Source organism: Microcaecilia unicolor, chromosome 5, assembly GCF_901765095.1.
Source record: "Microcaecilia unicolor chromosome 5, aMicUni1.1, whole genome shotgun sequence".
NCBI classification, from domain to species: domain Eukaryota; kingdom Metazoa; phylum Chordata; class Amphibia; order Gymnophiona; family Siphonopidae; genus Microcaecilia; species Microcaecilia unicolor.
Window position 1 is genome coordinate 160,661,527 of NC_044035.1, and position 22,208 is coordinate 160,683,734.

Here is a 22,208-nt window from a genome sequence, read left to right on the forward strand (position 1 = left end):
ACGCCCTACACCATCCGTCCAGCCTCAACCTCCACAGCCTGCAGCACCAGCAGTCCAACCTCCACCACCTGCACCAGCTGTGCATCCTCCGCGTCCACCACCACCTGCACCAGCTGTCCAGCCTCTACCACCTGCACCAGCTGTGCATCCTCCGCGTCCACCACCACCTGCACCAGCTGTCCAGCCTCTGCCACCACACCACCACCTGCACCAGCAGAGGCCGCACCTCCAGCACCGGAGGACTTTGTTGAGGAGGAGGAGGGCCCAGCTCCCCGCCAGAGGCCATCTGGCCAAAGGAGGCAACTCCTGCGGCTGGCCACGGAGCTACTCCGCCACAACGTGCGCTTGGAGGAGTACCGCCAGCAGAAACTGGAGCTGCAGCGCCAAGCACTGGAGGCACAGCAGCGAGCACACCAGGAACTCCTCCAGGCGCACCGTGAAGGCCACCAGGAGGTGCTCCAGCAACTGAGACGGCTGGAGCAGAGCATCCAACACCTGTGCCCTCAGGGCACCGCGCCTACTCCAGCCCCCGTGCTGCTGGAGCAGCCCCTGCCATCAACATCCTCCTCCACTGACCACCAGCAACCACCAGCTAAGAGGTGGGCATTGCGCTCCTCAGCCTCCGCACCCACTCCTGCAGCACCCGCGAAATCTGCTCCCATTCTGGGTCCTGTGCCCAGACCACTAGAAGCAAGAAGGTGGCCCGATTTCCACGGTGCAGCCGAAGCCGCAGGCTGCCGTGGGGATAGGGAGGAGGACACTGGGAGCAGCAGCTCAGAAGAGACTTCCCATGCAGCACCAGCTGCAAAGGAAGGGCGTGGGAGGGGTAGGAGGGGACGGGGGAAGGGAAGGGGAAAATGATGGGACATGCTGTAGGGTGAGGGTTGGTGGGAGGGGGGTGGATGTGGGAGGGGGGTGGTGGTGGTGGTGGTGGTGGGGTTGACCAAACACATATGCACTGTATGTACAAAATAAATGTTCACTTACATTCACCTAAAACTTGTTTCAATGAGTCTTTGTCTTGCTCTTACGCCAAGCTGGTAGGCATTGAGCTCTGCTCTGTGGGCTGGGGGTGGAGGGGGCTCCTCTTCCAGCTCATCTGGGGCCTCTTCTGGTGGTGGCTGTGGCTCCTCTGGGAGAGGCTGTCCTCTGCGCTGGGCCAAATTGTGTAACATACAGCACGCCACAAAGATCTTGGCCACCTTTTCTGGACTGTAGAGCAGCTCTCCTCCAGACCGGTCCAGACAGCGGAAGCGGTTTTTCAATATAACCAAAGGTGCGCTCAATGATCCCCCGGGTGCTGTGATGTTTCCTGTTGTAGGTTTCTTCTGGCCCTGGTTGTGGGTGGATCAGGGGGTCATAAGCCATGTCCTCTGCGGGTAGCCTCGGTCACCTTTGCAGAAAAGCAGAATGAGATAGATGAGTGTGTATCGCTTGGAGCAGGTACAGGGGGGGCGGGGGGATTTGGATAGTGGGTTGTGGTGGAGGAAGCCAGGGCGGAGGGTTGCCCAGTGGAGGAGGTCTAGTATGGGTGGTACATGTATGTTGCACTTACCTAGTAGCCATCCACCAATGAACTCCCCTCACTCGAACCTGCGGAAGATGCCCGAGTGCTGTAGGATGTAGGCATCGTGGCTGGAGCCGGGGTACCTGGCACACACGTCTAATATCTCCCCCTGGGCATCACATACAACTTGCATGTTCATAGAATGAAATGCCTTCCTATTTCTGTAGGTGGCTTCGTGTGCCCGGGGGGGGGTCTGAGGGCTACGTGTGTGCAGTCTATCACACCAATGACCGAGGGGAATCTAGCAACAGCATAGAAGGCGGCCATGTTGTTGTGCAGGGCCTGGGGGGGGGGGGGGGGGGAAAGTGATGTAGTGTGAGGTGTGAGTCATGAAGGCATCCAGGAACTGGGTGAGACAGTGTGAAATAGAAGCCTGGGTGAGGCCTGTGTTAGCAGCTAATACGGATTGAAAACTGCCAGTGGCCAGGACAGAGAGAGCGGAAGTGATTTTGAGGTGGGCAGGGATGGGGTTATTCCTACGTGTCTGGGGCTGAAGGAGGGGTGTCAGCTGCTCACACAGCTGACGAATGGTGGCCCTATCAAAAACCTTGTTAGACACTGCTGGTCAGTGAGGTGTAGGAAGGTGGTGCGGGGCCTAAACACTCGGGGCCGTGAATACCTCCTGCGGTGGGTGGCCTCTTCGTGTAGCATGCATGCCACAAGTGCATTAAGTGCATCCATATCCCCACCACCAGTGCAAGTATTAGGACTAGTAGTCAAACAAACAGCAACACACACAGATCTGTCACTTCCAGCCACCACGCCCTCTGGCCACTCACTCGCCAAACAGTACAGGAACACAGAGACAAACGGAGGTCAGGGAATAGAGTATACACGTGGGAGGAGTGAATGGGGAGGGATAGGGGGAGGGGAAGGGGGCGATGGAGCAAAGGAGTAGGAGTAAGGAACGGTGAAAGGGTATGACACAAAAGAGGCAGGGCACACAGACGACCGTCACAGGTACTCAACACGCTCGGCTTTCTCTCTGCAACCACCACTTCAGCTCTTCCACCAACAATATCGCCACTCTCCAACTACACACAATCGCTAATGGGTCTAAAGAAGCTTTCCCCCTTGCTCTGGTCGCTTTTATTTCGGGTCCATCATATTACGCCCATCTTCCCGCTCAACCAGAGCCCTTTCGCTATTCGTTATACGTTGTACCCGGCCACGTCGTATCACCGCCCCTAACACGCCCCCGACACGCCTCTTATTTGGACGTTTTTACGTCCACGTACGAGCGACACGGGCGCACTGAAACATTGCTTTCAATTATATGGATTTACTCGTTTTGTGAGATTAACGTCCATCTCCCGATTTAGGTCGACTCTTGGGCGTTTTTTTTCGTTCGATTATAAGCAGGTAAGAGGCATATTTTCAAAGCACTTAGCCTCCCAAAGTTCCATAGAAACCTATGGAACTTAGCCTCCCAAAGTGCTTTGAAAATATTATGGTGCTAATTTTTAAAAGAGGAAAACATCTCAAAAAAAGGCATAAAGCACCAGATGGAGTTTTTCATGGAAAATGTCCCAGGTTGCCATTTTGAAACTCAGATTCAAAATGGTTTTCTCTGCAGTTCATTTAAATCAAAAGGGGGCGTGTTTCAGCGGGATTTTAGGTGAGCCAGAATTTAAACATTTTCCCAGGAATGGAACAAGATAAAAATGTCTAGGGCAAAAATCAGGACTTTTTCTCTGGAACCTGTTTCAGTCACAACTAAGTCACAAAAGGGTGCCCTAATTGACCCACTGTCCACTGAAGGGATTAAGTCATGACCCTCCCTTAATCCGTTAGTGTCACTGACCCCCCCCCCCCCCCCCCCAAAATGTGACAGTGACAGAACATACCAGGTTCTGTGACAAGTTCAGATATTATGGCCATTCCTAGTAGAGCATAGAGCTGATCCCAAGAGTAGGCTAATGGTCAGTACAGTGGACTGTAGAGAAAGGGATCCAGGTCCATATCCTACTGTAACTAGTAAACTGGTGATGGAAATTGTGAGCCTTCCAATACCAACTGTATCTACAGATAAGAAACACCTGCAGACCTGAAGGCTTTTGTAGTGGTGTACAGTTAGGTACTGTAGGTTTTTAGGTGTTTCTGGAGGGCTCGCAATACAAAATAAGGGTGTTAAGATGGGATTTGTACCTGGGTCCCTTTATGTGAAGTCCTCTGTACTGACCACTAAGCTGCCCCTCTGCTCTGCTGGGATGTCGGTATGGCCAGATTACAAGGAATGGTGCCACACAGCCATCCCTACGGCTTCTTTTTGTGCATTTTTCTCTAGGATTTTTTTTAAATAGTACCTAAAGAAATATGTACTAAGCACACAAACATCCTGTTCGAAAAATTGCTATGTTCAGGATGAGAAAATTAGATGTTTTTACCAAAATGTCTACAGTTTGGATGTCATATTGAAAATGCCCTTTCACGGATCCCTTTTACTAAGCTGTGGTAGCACTAATGTGTGCATAACTCAGTAAAAATGGCTTACTATGGGGCACACTGAGATGTCCCATGGTAAGTTTTGGATATGCGGCACTACCCGTGTGCTAAAACGTTTACTTTTTAGTGCTGCGGGACATGTCTGGGGGTGGAGAGTGGGTGTGTTCTACACCAATCAGTTAGCGCAGCTACATTGCTGTGTGCTATCAAATTAGCGCATGCTTAGTGTGTGAGCCCTTATCGCCTACATAAAGGGTGGCAGTAAGGGCTTACACACTAATGGTCACACTCTATTGGGGAAAATTAGCACATGGCTATGAATACAGAAATAGAAATATCAGCCATTTACCTCAGCGGTAAAAATGGCCTTAGCACGCGGAAATGACCTGTGTAAGGATGTCTAGGTCACTTTTTACCACGGTTTGGTAAAAGGGTCCCTAATTGTTCAAGGTGCTGTAGCAATCAAATATGCTGAATGTGATAGGGATGTGCGGTTTGTAGCAATGTTTTGCTGTGTCCATGAGCAGTGCTTGACAGCTATACCCAAAGCTTACTAAGTGGGGGGGAAAAATATCACCTGCCTGATTTCTTTCCCAGCTTCAACTTCTTTTTCCCTTCTCCCAATTTCTCTCTCTCCCAACCTCTCTCCCTCACTTCCTCCCAACAACCTCTTTTCTTCCTCACTCAACCACTCAGGGGCCCTTTTACTAAGCTGCGGTAAGTACTGCCATGCGCTTAACGCAGCTTAAAATGGCTTACCATGGGACGCACTCAGGCGTCCTGTGGTAATTTTGGATTTGCATGAGCAAACCACGTGCTAGAAAATAGCGCAGAAGGGGCATGTCTGGGGCAGAGAGTAGGTGTTTCTGCATTAATCAGTTACCACATCTACATTACCGTGCACTAACTGATTAGTGCAGGATCAGCACATAAGCGCATACCGTCTACAAAATAGGTGGTGCCCATCTCATAAATGACCAAATCCAAGCCCTTTGGTCGTGGGAGGAGCCAGAATTCGTAGTGCACTGGTCCCCTTGACATGCTAGGACACCAACTGGGCACCCTAGGGGGCACTGCAGTGGACTTTACAAATTGCTCCCAGGTGCATAGCTCCCTTACCTTGGGTGCTGAGCCCCCCCAAAACCACTCCCCACAACTGTACACCACTACCATAGCCCTAATGGTGAAGGGGGGCACCTACATGTGGGTACAGTGGGTTTCAGGTGGGTTTTGGAGGGCTCACATTTACCACCACAAGTGTAACAGGTAGTGGGGGATGGGCTGGGTCCGCCTGGCTGGAGTGCACTGCACCTACTAAAACTGCTCCAGGGACCTGCATACTGCTGTCATGGAGCTGGGTATGACATTAGAGGCTGGCAAAAAAAAAAATGTAAGTTTTATTTTAGGGTGGGAGGAGTTTGGTGACCATTGGGGGAGTAAGGGGAGGTCATCCCCGATTCCCTCCAGTGGTCTTCTGGTCAGTTGTGGGCACCTTTTTGAGCCTTGGTCGCAAGAAAAAATGGACCAAGTCGGCCAAGTGCTCATCAGGGACGCCCTTCTTTTTTTCATTATTGGCCGAGGACGCCCATCTCTTAATCACGTCCCAGTCCTGACTTGCTATGGTGTCGACACGCCCCCGTGAACTTTGGTCGTCCCCACGACGGAAAGCAGTTGAGGACGCCCAAAATCGGCTTTCGATTATGCCGATTTGGGCGACCCTGAGGAAGGATGCCCATCTCCCGATTTGTGTCGAAAGATGGGCGCCCTTCTCTTTCGAAAATAAGCCTGCTAGGGAGTTTAATACCCTTGCACTGGCCATCACTCTGATAGTTCAATTGCAGTAATTCATGACTACTGCTTTTCAAAGCTGCTTACCACTTGCTGGTGAATAATGTAGGTAGAATACGGTATACAACTTTGAAAAACTAGCAAGTCCGAGCACCTTGTACCAGCAGAGCCAAAGCAGATGCCACTATTATGAAGGGTTGGGCTTCCATTGCTCCAGAGGAAGTTGAGAGGCTAAGAAGAGGGGAGGAAGTGGCATTGCCACAGGGGAAGAGGAAGGTGGTATGAAGCTGCAGAGATGGAAGAATGAGAGGAAAGAGGATACATGAAAGACCATATGAACTGGGAGAAAGGTAGAAAGGAGGTCTTTGTATGACAAAGACTGGGTTATGCAGCTCTTTCATTCCCACTCCTTCTGCTGGCAGGAAGACTGTACTCTCTTCCTGTTATCATATAGTTCTGAGACAGGAAGAAACTTGTAGCATTTTTGAAGCCCTTGAAAATCCATTCTTTACTAGGGCACAGATGAGTGAATGTTTCAAACCATCTCCATAAGAATAGTAGTTAATAAATAAATAAATAAATAATGGCCCAAATGGGGAGGCTGCATGTCTGTTTCACTTGGCTTCTTCTGAGTAGAATAATGGTCTTGGTGCAGTGCTGGCTTTGGAGGATGGAGGATTGGGTGAAGCTATTAATATAAGTACAACCAGATGTGGAGTGTAGAGAATATAATGGTACTCTCTTCAGCAATCAGCTGATAACCTGTACATATGTGTAAATGTTTTGACTGTCAGGGAATCACTTTAGTTTAAAATTCGGACTTATTTTTTTTAACAGGCTAGGTATGGAACACGATGGCCAAGGGAACCGCTGTGCTGATGAGACCAGCATGGGCAGCATTATGGCACCTCTAGTGCAGGCTGCATTCCATCGCTATCATTGGTCCCGCTGCAGCAAACAGGAGCTCAACCGATATATACAGTAAGTATTCTCCAAACATTTTATTCTCATTTAAGAGTGTGTGTATTGTTTGCATGCAGACAATAAAAACCTATGGGCCCCATATTCAAAGGATTTATTCTTCTTTTGAGAGTTAAGGGAGCAATTTTATAACTTGGCACCAAGATGTAGGTGCCACAATAGGGCACGCTTAGTACCAATTGTATAATGCAGTGGTCTCAGTAACTTTTATGTCAGGGCCGCTCTGGATCAACATGAGCTGAAGCAGAGCCACCAAGTATCTTTCATACAGGGCCATGACACAGCTGATCAATGCATGTCAACACCATCCAACCCAACCAGCTCCCTTCAAACTTTGCACTGGGGTATCCTTACAGAGGTGAGCATTTCCAAATGCATCTTTTCACGTACAGTAGTGAGAAATGCCTTGTACTCTAAGCATACAACTCTTTTTCCTTTTGGTCATGAGCTATGGAGAAGAGACAGAGTATCAGCAAAAAACAAAAGAAACACAACTGAAACCATAATGATGATGGGAGCTGCCCCAGAGGTCTCCAGGGACCACCATTGGCCCCCAGGCCTTGCATTGAAGAACACCTATGGTTTCATGGTACACCTAAGCCATTGTAGAATAATAGCACAAAGCCATGTTGGCACACCAAAATACAGGTGCACTTGCGACAAGTTAATGGCTGAATTAAGCTGGCACTCCTAAGAGCACCATGCAATGTATGCAACTGATAGTATTCTATAAAAAAGCAAAGAGGAAGCTAGGAATTATTAGGAAAGGGATGGTAAATAGATCGAGAATACTATAATGCAGTGGCGTAGCCAGAAGTCAATTTTTGGGTGGGCCAACAGGTTGGATGGGTGGGCACTAGACAGTGGTGTGCTGGTAAATGTTTAACAACAGGCTCTCTCCCCGGCCCTCCTCTGCGCCCCCCCCCCCCCCCCCCCCCCCCCCGCGTCCACCTGTGCACCTCCCCTCAAAATTGCAGAGCTGGCTATAGCTGGGGAGAGAACCGGGGGGTGGAGGAGGCAATGCATTACTCTCTCCAGGAAAAAAAACATTAACTGATCCCAGGTTCCAATCTAATTCATGTTTAATGTGGGATAAAATGCCATAAATAAGTAAATAAATATAAACTTTTAATGTTGAGCACCTGACTCTCAAGTGGACATGTTCCAATCATTATAATGAAAATAAAATGATTTTTTTCTACCTTTGCTGTCTGGTGACTTTGTTTTTCTGATCATACTGCCCAGTATCTGATTCTGCTGCTATCTGTCCTCTTTACTCCGTTTCCAGGGCTTCCTTTCCATTTATTTCTTTACTTTCTGCCTTTCTTCTTCTTTTCTTGCTCTGGGTCCTCCGCAGACTTGACTGTCCGTGCATCCAGCTTCTGCCTATTTTCTTCATCCATGTGCAATTTTCTCCTCTCTTCCTTTTCCCTCATCTCATCTCCTTCCTCACGCTTCCCTCCCCCTCCATCCATGTTCAGCATTTCTTCTCTCTCCCTTCCCTCTCCTCCATCCATATCCAGCAGCCTCCTCTCTCCTGCCCTTTCCCTCCATTCATCCATGTCCAGCAACCTTCCTCTGCCCCCTGCCCTCCCCTCCATCCACCATGTCCAGCAACCTTCCTCTCTCCTCTTCCCTCCCCTCCATCCACCCATGTCCAGCAACTCTCCTCTCCCCTCCATCCATCCATACCCAGCAATTCTCTTCTCTCCCCTGCCCCTATCCATCCATCCATCCCAGCAATTCTGTTCTTGCCCCTGTCCCCTCCCTCCATCCATCCATTCCCAGCAATTCTCCTCTCTCCCCTGCCCCCACCTCCATCCATCCATCCCCAGAAATTATCCTCTCTCCCCTGCCCCCACCTCCATCCATCCCTAGCAATTCTCCTCTCTCCCCTGCCCCACCTCCATCCATCCATCCCCAGCAATTCTCCCTCTCTCCCCTGCCTCCCCACCTCCATCCATCCATCCCCAGCAATTCTCCTCTCTCCCCTGACCCCCACCTCCATCCATCCATCCCATGACTCTCCTCTCTCCCTCCCATCCATGTGTCCAGCCGATTCTCCTTCACCCCCATGCATCCTTTCCTCCCATTCCACCTGCCCGCCCTCTTTCTGACGGCAGCGCTTCCCAGACGCTGCCTACCACCGCCACGATCTACCTCCTCCCTCTGTCTCACTCTCAACAGCAGCGATAGCGATTCAAACACGCTACCTCCTGCTTCTAACCCGAAGCATCTCCTCAGCAGAGGAGACGCTTCCGGGTTAGAAGCAGGAGGCAGCGTGTTTGAATCGCGACGCTACTGCTGCTGTTGAGAGTGACAGAGGGAGGAGGTAGATCGTGGCGGTGGTAGGCAGCTTCTGGGAAGCGCTGCCGTCAGAGAGAAGGAGGCAGATGCAGGATCAGCGCTGCCTGCTCCCTCCGCTCCGCTGCTGGGTGGGCCTGAACCCAAACTGGGTGGGCCTAGGCCCATCCAGGCCCACCCGTGGCTACGCCCCTGCTATAATGCCTCTGAATCACTCCATGGTACGACCTCACCTTGAGTATTTTGTTCAGTTCGATCACCATATCTCAAAAAGATATATTGGAATTAAAAAAGGTTCAAAGAAGAGCGACCAAAATGACAAATGGGATGTAACTCTTCTCGATGTGAAGAAAGGCTAAAGAGGTTAGGGCTCTTCAGCTTGGAAAAGAGACAGCTGAGGGGAGGTATACAACATTCTGACGTGGTGTAGGACGGGTAGAAGTGAATCGATTTTTTCACTCTTTCAAAAAGTTCAATGACCAGGGGCGCTCAATGAAGTTACATGGAAATACTTTTAAAACAAATAGGAGGAAATATTTTTTCACTCAAAGAATAGTTAAGCTCTGGAACTCATTGTCGGAGGATGTGGTATCAGTGGTTAGCGTATCTGCGTTTAAAAAAGGTTTGGACAAGTTCCTGGAGGAAAAGTCTATAGTCTGCTGTTGAGATAGACATGGGGAAGCCACTACTTGCCCTGGGATCAGTAGCAGGGAATGTTGCTACTATGTGGGATTCTGTCATGTACTTGTGACCTGGATTGGCCACTTTTGGAAACAGGATACTGGGCTAGATGCAAACACTGGTCTGACCCAATATGGCTATTCTTATGTTCTTATTTGTGTCGCTTTGCAACATGCATGTGGCCTGCTCATGCTTCACTCCTGTATATACTCCCTCACAGTTGTGCGCTAAGTGACTGGTTTATATGTTATAGAATAGTGCCTAGCATTTACTACTACTACTACTACTATTTAGCATTTTTATAGCGCTACAACATGTGTAACGGCCGCTTATTGGCACCTCTGACATGTATGAGTGCTATTATTCTATACCAACATGTGCAGTTGGCACTTAATTTAGGCACCAAGTTATACAATGAAGGGGTAAGTTCCTAAATTGGCATCTGAAAATGTACTAGGGCACAGTGCCTAAAATTATACTTAAAATGTCACTAACCCCGAGATTCTATATATGGCACCTTAATTTCTGTGTGGACATCGAAGCTCATTCTATAACAATGCACGTAAAGTAATTGGTTAGCTAATCAGCACTGTTAATTGGATGTTAAAAAGCAATTAGCACTAATTGGCATTAAGATTTACGCACACAACTCGCTAAGCGTATTCTGTAATGTGGTATGCATAAATTGTAAGTCATGTAGTTGAAAAGGGGCGTGGCCATGGGTGGGACATTGGCATTTCTAAAATCTATGCACGTTGTTATAGAATACACCCATTCTGCGCCTACTGCATGGATATTTAAGCCTATTCTATAAAATTTAGGAGTACTTTACAGAATACGCCTAGGCATATATTTTTTTCCATGTGGAATTTTCAGTCACCATATATAGAATCTAGCCCTAAACTCCTAAATTAGGAGCATAAAAAGTGGGAGGCAACAGGCGTGTTTAGGACAAGTTAGGAGCTTAGCACTAATTTTCAGCACTAGGCTCATAAATCTAGGCAAATGAATGGCAAGACTATATATGTAGGGGGCAGTAGCTAGTGGTAGTTAGTATTAAATATCTGAGTATGTGTGACCAGCCGGCACTTAACCAGATAAGTGCCAGTTTTCAGCCCTTAACTGGATAAGTTAAACTAGACAAAAATAGGACTGCTATTTATGCCTGGTTAGCTTATCTGAATATTCAAGCCAAGTGCTGACTGTGCCCCAGCTCTGCCCCGGATAAGCCACACATCTCCGAAAACTACGCTCAATTAGAAACTCAATTGACAAAGCTTCATTATGTACACTAACACATGCATATATCACAACACGCCTGGACTATTGTAATAGTGTTTATGCAGGACTTACAAAGATAATATAAAACATTTACAGATGATACAGAACACTGCAGCTCGTGTCATCTGCAGGGCCTCAAAATACGACAGAATGATGCCACTTTTATATCAACTTCACTGGCTTCCAGTTGAATCCAGAATAAAATTTAAAATCTTTACATTGATTCACAAAGCACTATATTCACTAATTCCATCGTATCTATCAAATCTTATCCTGCCATATTCGCCCAGGCGAACTCTTCGTTCACTTACAGATAACAGATTGATTATCCCATCACCACAGAAGGCTAGATAGGAGTCTAATAGAAATTCAGCATTTTTTTTTTCTTGGCCCCCTCTCTCTGGAATTGTCTCCCAAAACATCTTAGATTGGAAGAGTCCTACATTCAATTTCGAAAATTTTTGAAAACGTATTTATTCCAGGAGACGGTCGAAAATAATCTGTGATAAAACGGCAACACTAGGTAGAATTGATTATGCAGTAAAAATTTATGTTAGCCATGTATTTGTTATGAATGGCTGTTTAGCAAAATGGTGTTTTATCTTTTAAGAATGGCTGTTTTAGTTTGCTTTCCTATCAATTTGATGGAGTTCTTTTATGTTTTTATTACTACTTTTATATTAATATGTAACCGTTTTGTTTTGTAACTACAATTTGAGACGGTATAGTAAAATGAATAAACGATAATAGCTGGTTTCAACTTTAGCAGTTAGAGGGGATATTCAGCAGCAGTATCTGGGGCCCGTTCAGCGAGACTTAATTAGATAAGAGCCTCTCTTTTAAGATCCTACTTTAAGATGAATTTTCTGCTGAAGACTTATGCTAAGTTTAGCTGAAAATAGGGCACAAATTTAGGAGCCTAGCTTAGGAGCATATACTTAGGAACTGAGCTTTTTTCGAATATTGGGCCCTATAAGTGTATATGCACACTATTGTTCCATGCTTATGCAGATAGGAGCCCTTTTACTAAGCTGCAGTAAAAGGGGGGCCTGCACTATTGTCAGTGCGTGTTTTTGACACATGCTGAGGCCCCCTTTTACCGCAGTGGGTAAAAGGCTGGGTTTAAAAAAAAAAAGAAATGGATGTGCGGTAAGTGAACCACTGTGCTAACCCAGCGATAACCAGGCAGCGCGCGGCACTGCCCAATTACTGCCAAGTAAGCTCTAGCTCTACAAAATAGTGCCAGAAATGGCATTTGCTGGGGGTGGGAACTACCGCCGGGCTCCTGCGGTAGCCCGGCAGTAGTTCCTGGATTGGCCTTTGGCAAGCCTATTGCCATGTGTCAACCCTTTAGAAAAAGGGCCTCAACATTTCTGAAAATACAGTGTACAAATCCAATCTATACTCCATCATCTTGGAACTTAGGGATCATCTGACAAGCCATGTGTCTGGGTCTTTCTGGCAGTAGGGGGAAATAGTCTTTCAAGATTCTCTAAGCTTGCGGAAATCTACTGACCATCTCCCAGTGAAATCGCAAAAGCCACACAATCACTCTGGATGAAGTTCTGGCATTAAACACTGTACTAGAGTACTTCGATGCAGATATTTGAGTGAAAGCTACATGTAAGTCTGGTGCAGTCCATACAGACAGCAATTGTCTGTATGATTCACAATAGTAATCATTGGAAATATGCACACACAGAGATTTTCTTCACTAGCCACTTCCTAGCAAAGGCACTGCTTGGAGAGGGAGTACCCTGTGTCTTCCATGTATTGGTATCAATATAGCTCAGGGGTTCTCAGCTGGTCCTCAGGATACTGCAAGCCAGTCAGGTTTTCAGGATACCTACAATGAATATATATGAGGTAAGTCTGCATATACTGCACCATTGCATGCAAATATATCTTGTGCATATTTATTGTACATATCTTAAAAACCTATCTTGATGTGTCTCAAGACTAAGGCAAGAACCCTTGATATAAATTGATGCAGACTCTTTTTTTCAATAGAACACTTGAGATACTTCTCAAGAAACTCAGCACAGATGAGAACCTATAGCAATCTCTGTTAGGCAGCAGATCTGTAGCAGTGCCACCGTTCTAAAAGTCCTTTGTTCTTTCAGCTAATAAATCTACTATTTTAGACATTTTAGATAACTCTTCAATGAAATCAAGGAATATGGGAATAGCTTATCTTTCACCCTTATCACCACTAATCCACCTCTGAATCCTCCAGTGAAATACTCCTATTCCCTAATGCAGTCCATGTCCTGGATGCCAGAAAACTCTTCCTGTGAGCCTTAGCACCAGTGGCATAGTGAGTTCCTCTGCTGTCCAGGAGCCAGTTTTGTATTTACACTCCTACCCCAGGGTAACCAAATCTTAACTGACAGCAGGAGAGTAGAGATGGCAGCACAGTGGGTCCAGGGCTTCTCTAATCCACTCTTGCTCTCCATGGTGTCTCTCCTGCCCATGCAGTCAACTCATATCAGTTGTTTGGCCTGCAGTGGTGTTCCATAGATCTCTACAGTGCACTGGGTGGTTCAGAGGGTTTTGAATAAATGGGAAGTATCACTGGTAACAGGAAGAGCAGGTAAGAGAAGTGCCTCCCCATCACATGGCTGATTTCATAAGAAAGCGAATGTGTCGAAGAAACAAAATGTGCCTATTTTATATATATTTATGAAGGTCAGCAACTTATACCTAGCTATCCAGATAAACCAAATTTTCAATATGGACCTTCAGAGGTGGACTTTCAGAGGTATTTGTCAAACAGTTCTGACTCCTCAAAAAAGGTGAACACTATCAGTTTTCATCAGGTCAAACTATGAAAATTAAAAAAAAAATTTCTAACAACATTTCTCCAATACTTATCAATACTTATCAATATTCTTCAATAAGTTTCAATATCATCAATATCAGTAAACTGAATTTCAATATTTATTTTCATAGGATTAATTCTACTTAACTATCGCAAAGCAACTTTCAATAGTCCATTTCATAGGAACCAAAGAGTAATTCAAACTCAACCGGAGATATTTTCACTCAAGGTTGCATCATGGAAAGGTCTCCTTCAATAAATATATACTACCCAATTGTGATTGTGGTAAGGACTTCCACGTACCTTCCACAGGGAAGGGCTAGGTAGAAAAAAGCTGACTTATGAGTGGATTCCCATTTAGCTTGGGCTGGAACTGGCCGAACAAGGCCGTGGTCAGTGATTGATCATAAAGTGGTGAGAGTGTAGGGAATCATGAGGGTTATTTTACTGCCTGGGAGCATTAGGCCGTATAGTTTCCAGGCTGGAGACTGAGAGCTTTCAGAGCTTTCCCCCCTCCCTGAGCACATCTCCCCCCTGATTAAATTCCCCCACCCTCCTGGAGCACATCCCCACCCCCTCGATTGATTCCCAAGCCCTCCACCACCCCAAAGAGTCCCCCACCTCCTGACAGGACCTATTAAATGGATTCCATGGTGGTCCAGTGGTGATCAGGCAGGAGCGATCCCCAGTTGCTCCTGCCCTATCCGGTGCTGTATCCAAAATGGCACCCCTAGTGGTAGTCTCGTGCTATTGTAGCTTCAAAAGTTTGTCACTGTTCAGCTTAAGTCCTTGACACAGTACTGTCAAAACCGGTGCACAGTCAGGTGATAGAGGGACAAAGAATGGCATCAGAAAAACATTTTTATACAGACTGGTTAAGGAGATAAGTAACATTTTTTGTCTTTGCCGTTTGGTGGCTTCATTCTTTTTATGCTGTGGTATTCTGCTGTGAATTTTAATAGTGAGTGACAAAATGATAAAGTGAAAATAAGGAATGCAGTAATTCTGAACACAAAAAAATTCACATCTTGCACATTTGTAGAGCAGCCGAGAGTACCTGTGATTGGAGAAATAAAGCCCTATAAAGTGTTGAACTTGGGAACTTTGGAACAAATGTAAGAAGTGAAAAGAACAATAAAACATTCATTTTTTATCTTCTTGCATTGTAAACCCCTGTTGGTCATGTCTTCATGTTCTAGGGTGATCATTAATTTTTACAGAAATTAGTACTGTATCATATTCAGTATTTCTGTAATATAACCTATTTTGCCTGTGTATAGAAATTGGTTTTATACAAGGTGGAGGCAATTTTATAAGCTTCTTCTGCCTATAAAGCCTGTTTTACAAAGCACAAAAAGAGAAAACCAAAAAGGATCCCACAGGTCACAAACCGGTAGCAATATACTGTTGGAAACACTAGGCAGACAAGCAATGGGTCCAAAATTAAACAGCTCTTTATTGTAGAAACCTTGTAAACAGGACTCGACTTGAATCGTGTTTCGGCTTTACCACCTTCATCAGAAGTCCATAGAACACAATACAGTGCTCTAAAAGTATTTGAAATTGGGAGTGCTGTGTCAAATAATACAATATGATATTTTGAGCATACTGCACAGCATTCCAGAAACAAGAAAGACTGTTTACACCAGAAAAGGGCCTTTATAATGTTGCACGATTGCATTTGTGTATAAAAATATGCACACAGATTGCATCTGCCTTTTTACAGTCTGTGTATTGATGTTCCCAGAGGTGCAGTTTTTGTGGAGTGGGGGTAGAGCTGCAATGTACATGCATATTTATATCTTTTTTAGAGCAGGTAAAAAGTTACGTGGGGGCACTGGTGTGCAATGGACATGCATATTTATATCTTTTTTACAGCAGGTAAAAGTTACGTGTGGCACTGGTGTGCTGCTGGGGCAGGTTCTGGTGTTGCCTTTATAAAATAAGCTTAAAATAGTCCTTTATGGACTTCTCACATTGGCATCTTATTATTAAATTGCCCCCATACGTGCATTGGATGTATGGGAGTGCACATAAGTATGGATTTTGTATGTGCCGTTATGAAGGTATCCTGCACATATATGTAACAGTATGTAAGGATGTGAATATAGAAGAACCAGATCATGGCTGGCCCAAGGCAAGATGCCGCCTGAGGCAGAGCTAACATGCCGTCCTCCCGGGCCGAGATGCGGCCCCTCTCTCTGAAGTGTTGTACCTCATCATGGTGACGTTCAAAACCCAGCAGCAGCAGCAGCGGTTCCCATACACTGCCCTGCCACCGCTGGCACCCGCCTCTTCCCTTTACTGCAACTGCCTAAGCAAAATAGGAAGTTACTTCAGGTGGCTGCAGTAAAGGAAGAGGCGGGTTCCAATGGTGGCAGGGCAGCAAATGGAAATCACTTCCACTGCTGGGTTTGAAACATCACCATGACAAGGTAAAACGCCGCAAAGCCACCCCTGAGATGCCATGCCTGAAGAGTGCCATCTGAGGCCCCCGCCTCAGGTGGCTTAATGATCAGGGCACCCCTGAACCAGATCAGTCACTATCAGTGGCGTAGCCAGGAATTTTTACAGGGGTGTACAGCCATTTCTTTTCCTCAAAAATGGCCAGCCTTTTACCCTCTGTGGTAAATAAGGCCTCGGCATGCGTCAAAAACACATGTTGATGCTAGCACAGGCCCCCTTTACCGCAGCTTTGTAAAAAGACCCCTTAAAGCACAGAATTTCGGTTCCTATCTTAGGGTGCCATTGACAGAATCTAGCCCTTTATCTCACTTCCTTGTTAGATCGTATACCCTCCGTATCACTATGATTATTCCATTTTGCATTGCCTGTAATGTGTTAACCTGGTAGTGCAAGGTTTTCACAGAGTAAAATTATGAATTTATGAAGAAGTGGCTGCTACCTTCTGAACCTGCTTGTTTGCTGTCCTGTGTTGCTGCAGTTCCTATGACTGTCTTCTGGATGATCCTTTTGACACAAGTGGCCCAAATTGCCTGAGCTGCCTGGAAGTCAACTACCCCATGGATGAGCAGTGCCGCTTTGATTTTGGGGTGGGCTACAAAAATGTGTACCGCTGTGAGTATGACCTCCTGATTGCTAGAAATGTAAGTGGGATGGTTTGAGGATATCAAGCACCCTGCAGGGCTGTAGCAATGCTCTTATTATTGTTGCAGTGCAGGTTATTAAACAGCTAGGGAATTTCCATAACCAGTTGGTGGATATCCACAAGCAAATACATGAAGATGAAGTAGAACTGCAGGCAGTATCGATCTCTGACAAGGTGGCAGACAGCCTCTCTTAAGAAGAACTGAAGGGCATCTGCACTGTAGTTTAGTGAGTCTGAGATACTGAGGGTATATGTTTGTTTTGAAATGAAGGGAAATATACAAGAAAAAGGCTTGTTTGAACTGAAAAAAGACTACAGCAAAATTAGGATTTTGTTACATTTTGGGGCCTTTATACCAAGCAGTGATAAAATGTGGCCATTCTGGTGTCGGTACATGGGATTGCTGTGTGCCAAGGCCACACGCCGCACAATAAAGTGTTTTTCTTAAGGAGGCAATAAATAACTGTGAAGTAATTAAAAAAATTGCCACACGGTTATGTACTACTGCTGGAACCCTTGCTGCCTTCTATTTAGGAGGCTGTGAGGGCTCCGGCAGTAACCCGGCAGTAATCGGGCAGCATGCAGCACTGACTGATTACTGCTGGGCACACCCGCTACCCGGAAATGGTGCTCGGCAAACCCGTAACTACTGCCAGGCTCCTGGGCGAGCCTGGTGGTAGGGCCGATTTGCCATGCGAAACCCAGCGGTTAGCTCTACCGCTGGGTGATAAAAGGGGTCCTTTTGGTTTGTAATAGGTGTATTTGCAAGTATTCTCCAGAGCTCCCTAGACTGCAGTAAGTATTTGTGCCTTGAATATAAGTCATTGCTGTACTTTTTCTTTTATTATTTCTCATAAGTTCATACATAGGGTTGTACATAACTCAGGAGGCTGTTCAGGTCCCTCAGTTTTGTCCCTCAGTCTCTGGTCTCAAGTTCAGGCAGAGCTGGCTCAGGCAAGAACAGCTGCACCTTCCACACTCAGCTATTCCTGGTAGGAAGTTATGCTCCCCAGCTTGGGAACTGTAAGACCCTCCCTCCTTGGCCTTGATTAGTACACAGTGGACCCCAGGGTGGGGTAGTACTCTTAGAGGTTGGATCCACATAGGACAAGGAGATGTGATGACTGGAAATGACATGAGCCTATCTGGTCCATTATCTGGGCTGAAGCCAGTAGGTGCAGCTTGCCACCATATTGATTAGTCCAAAACAATAGCTAATGCTACTGAAAAAATTAGCAAACTTGTGAGGTTTATATTGTTTTGCATTCTTTCTTTTAGGAGGGGATCAGGGGAGGTGTAAAAGGAGTTTGGGGGGGGGGGCTTGGAGAGGGGTCTGTGAAAGGGGGTAGGATTATAGTCAAAATGTTTTTGACATTGCTCAAGTCCTTGCTTTGTTATTTGCAATGCTGTATTGTAGATTTCAGTTCTATGCTATATGGCTTTATTTTTGCTTATGACAATAAAGATATTTCTACATAAAAACAATAACAAGCGCTTATGACTGCCTATATGGTGCATCTGTAAAAAGTCTAAAGCTATTGTAGTTGGATAGGCAGTACCTTAAAAGGTGGAGGATAAACGATTTTTTTTAAATTTATTTGACAGCTTTTTTATTTATTTGAAAGCTTCCCACATACAGATATGTACCACAGCTGCCAAGTACCCATTCCAGGAGGGAGATTATTGGCCAGTCCTGATTTTAAACTTGCATCCCAAAGCAGTGTAGTATTGAAGTCCATGATTCTATCCATTGAAATCAGTGCTGCAGGTCCCATAATGCACCAGGATGAAGGTTGACAGAAATCCAGGACAAGTGGGCGGGGGCAAAAGGTCTCCCTCCTGGAATGGGGAACGTTGGCAGCTCTGCAATTGTACTCAGTGAAACAAAAGTGAAATCACACTGAAAAAACAGACACAGGAACAGTGAGAGGGAGTAGAGGTAGGGTTACCATATTATTGTCCCCACCAAAGGAGGACACATTTATGCCCCACTCCTTTCACACCCCACACCACCCCCTTGCACTTATCATCCGCCCCACCCCTTCCAACGCCCTCGCCCCTCCGGACCCCCTGTCTACATTTCCCCCTCCCCCGTCGCACACCCCGTCACTCCCCTCCCCATCACCCCTCCCCCTTACCAAGAGAAAAACGTCCAAAAGACAGCATTGGGATGTCTTGGCGGCATCATTCTTAGTAGATTGGCTACCAGACATCCTAGCAGAGCAGTGGGAGCAAGCCTAGGGGGCACTCAGGGACTTCACCATAAGAAGGTACCCATCTCAGTATAAACCACCTATGTTGCATGTTGTGAGATCTCAAGGAGTCAGAAAAATACCTACTGTACCCAACTTACACCTCTAGAATAGCTCTCAAATTTGCAGGTGTCACCTATATGTAGTTACAGTAGGTATTTAGTTAGAGTGAGATATGGGCCTGAGTCCCCTTCGCTACAGTTCACTGCATCGACTACTAGCTACTCCTGGGACCTGCCTGCTGCTCTAATAGAATGGCCATTTTATCTGAAGCTGTCATAGAGCTGATATGTACTTCACGGTAACAAATTAGGGGGGGGGGCGGGAAGGCGTCTCTGAACCATTGGGGGAGTAAGGAAGAGTTCGCCTACTTCCCTCCAATGGTCATTTAGGGCACCTTTTGATCACTTAGTTTTGACTGAAACAGGTCTAGCCCAAAATGTCTTAATTTGGACCTAGATATTTTCATTTTATTTGGTTATTGCAGAAAAAACATATGCTCTTGTAGTGTCCCCCATGTCTCACCCAAAACATGCCCCAACACAACCCTCTTGAAATTTGGATGAACTGTGGAGAAAACATCTAAAATCAGCATGTCGAAAATTGTAATTTGGACATTATTGAGAGAAAACACCCATCTGCAACTGCAACCTTATCATGTTTTCTGGACTTTTCTTTTTGTTTGTTTTTTGTTTTTGAAAATGAGCCCCATAATCTCCTGCTTATTAATAGAACTGTGAATTCTTAACCTGATAATGTATTGTTTTCCATTTATCTCTGTACATTCCTATATCTTCCCCAGTACCACTATCACTTCTGATCTATGAATTTCTCTATCATATATGCATGGGTACATCTGCATGAAATCTACAATTAGACATGTTTATTCACAAAGCAGTACATTCTCTCAGTGAATGGGGAGGAAGGAGAGTGCCAGTAACAATTTCTACTACTGAAATGACAAAACCATTCTTTGTTCTGCAGTTCAGGACCTTTGACCCTTGCAAGCAACTATGGTGCAGCCACCCAGATAACCCATACTTTTGCAAAACCAAAAAGGGTCCTCCACTGGATGGGACAGAATGCGCCTCAGCAAAGGTACATGCAGCACTGCATTTAACATGTGGACCACATAGTGCTTGTGAACAGACTTTTATAAGGGAAGAGGGACAACAAACTGAAAACAAGATGTGTGAACATTTCATGACTGGTTTCCTTCTTTGATACAGAAATTTACACGTGGTTATAATGGTATTCATTATATCTAGCATTCCTAGGGCGGGGCAGGGTGGTCCGCCCTAGGTGCCAGCAGCAGGGGAGTGCATGGAACAGGTGCACGGCTGTCGGCTTTGCTGGATCCCTGCTCCCTCTGAGGTCAACTTTCTGTTCCAGGCAGGAGACCAGCATAGCCAACAGCCATGTGCCTGCTCCGCACACCCCCTGCTTGGAAGTGGGGGTGCGCTCAGCCTGGGTTGGGGGTGCATACGTGCAGTGTCCGGGGGGTTGGGCTGTGCCCCATCTCAGGTGGCATATAAGGTAGGTACGCCACTTTTCATTATATAAGTTTTTGTGTAATAAGTGCTCCATCAAACACTTGAGAATTTTTTTTTTTTACTCAATAGTAAAGTAGGCAGGAAACAGAGTAATCAGGAGACCATAGGGATTAACTAATAGCAAACCACCTTTACAAATGCTCCTTGTCAGTTAATGGCAAGACAGCTTTAAAAAATATAAGAGGGCAGTCCATGAAACTAATAACCAGAAGACTGAAAACAGATTGTAGAATATTTTTTATTCAAGCAGCATATAATTGAGCTTTCAGGTAACTAACATAGCCCAAAAATCCTTATTAAATTCTAGCACGTACATTTGTATGTCCTGCCCCGCCATTTACACCTGCCATAGGCGTAAATGAGGGCTCCTGAACATGGCATGCAAGTGGGCAACTTACTGTATTTTGTAAGTTGCCTGCCTTAGGAGCCTTTTTACCAAGCGGCGGTAGAGCTACCACATGGATAGTGCATGGCAAAACAGCATTACTGCCAGGCTTGGCCAGGTGCCTGGCGATAGTTCTGAGTTCGCCATGTGCTAGCGCAGGGGGGCAGGGAATAGGCATTCCTGGTGGTAATTTGGCAGCGTAGGCACATTACCTCCAGGTTAGCACATGAACCCTTACTACCTACTAGATAGGTGATGGTAAGGGCTCGGGCAGTAAATGGTCGGATGCTAATTTTGATATTAGCACATGGCCATTAATGACTCCAATACAATAAATGCCTTTTCCCTGCTGCTGTAAAAAGTGGCCTCAGTGCGTGGCAATTCCACATACCAACACTACCATAGTAAAATGGCCCCTAAGTATCTACCCTGCCTATGGCCTGACCATGCCCCCCCCTTCATTATAAATATGTGCTATGCTGTTTGAGTGCCTGTTTGTAGAATATCGCTTAGAGGGGCATAATCAAACGTCGCCGGCGATCTATTTTGGCAGCGGTGCAACAGCTGGCCGGAACCATATTTTCGAAAAAGATGGCCGGCCATCTTTTTTTTCGATAATACGGTTTAGCTCGGCCAAATGCCAGAGTTCGCCGGTTTTGTTTTTCAGTGATAATGAAAAAAAACTGCCGGCCATCTCAAACCCGGCGAAATGCAAGGCATTTGGTCATGGGAGGAGCCAGCATTCATAGTGCACTGGCCCTCCTGACATGCCAGGACACCAGCTGGGCACCTGGTCAGTGCGGTGGACTTCAGAAAAACCTCCCACATGCATAGCTCCCTTACTTTGGGTGCTGAGCCCCCCCAACTCCCCCCCCCCAAACCCACTACCCACAAATGTACTTAGGGGTGAAGGGGGCAACTACATGTGGGTACAGTGGGTTTTGGAGGGCTCCCATTTACCAGCACAAGTGTTACAGGTGGGGGGGGATGGGCCTGGGTCCGCCTGCCTTAAGTGCACTGCGGTACCCACTAAAAGTGCTC

The 22,208-nt window shown here is 46.2% G+C and overlaps 1 protein-coding gene across 1 annotated transcript in view; it reads left to right on the plus strand.

The window, feature by feature from the left end:
- The window catches only part of ADAMTS14 (ADAM metallopeptidase with thrombospondin type 1 motif 14), a 372,712-nt gene that overhangs the window by 160,565 nt on the left and 189,939 nt on the right, over positions 1 to 22,208 (plus strand). The window contains exon 8 of the mRNA XM_030204905.1: positions 17,062 to 17,081. Coding sequence (XP_030060765.1) covers positions 17,062 to 17,081 — 20 coding nt within the window. The remainder of the gene's footprint in view (positions 1 to 17,061; positions 17,082 to 22,208) is intronic.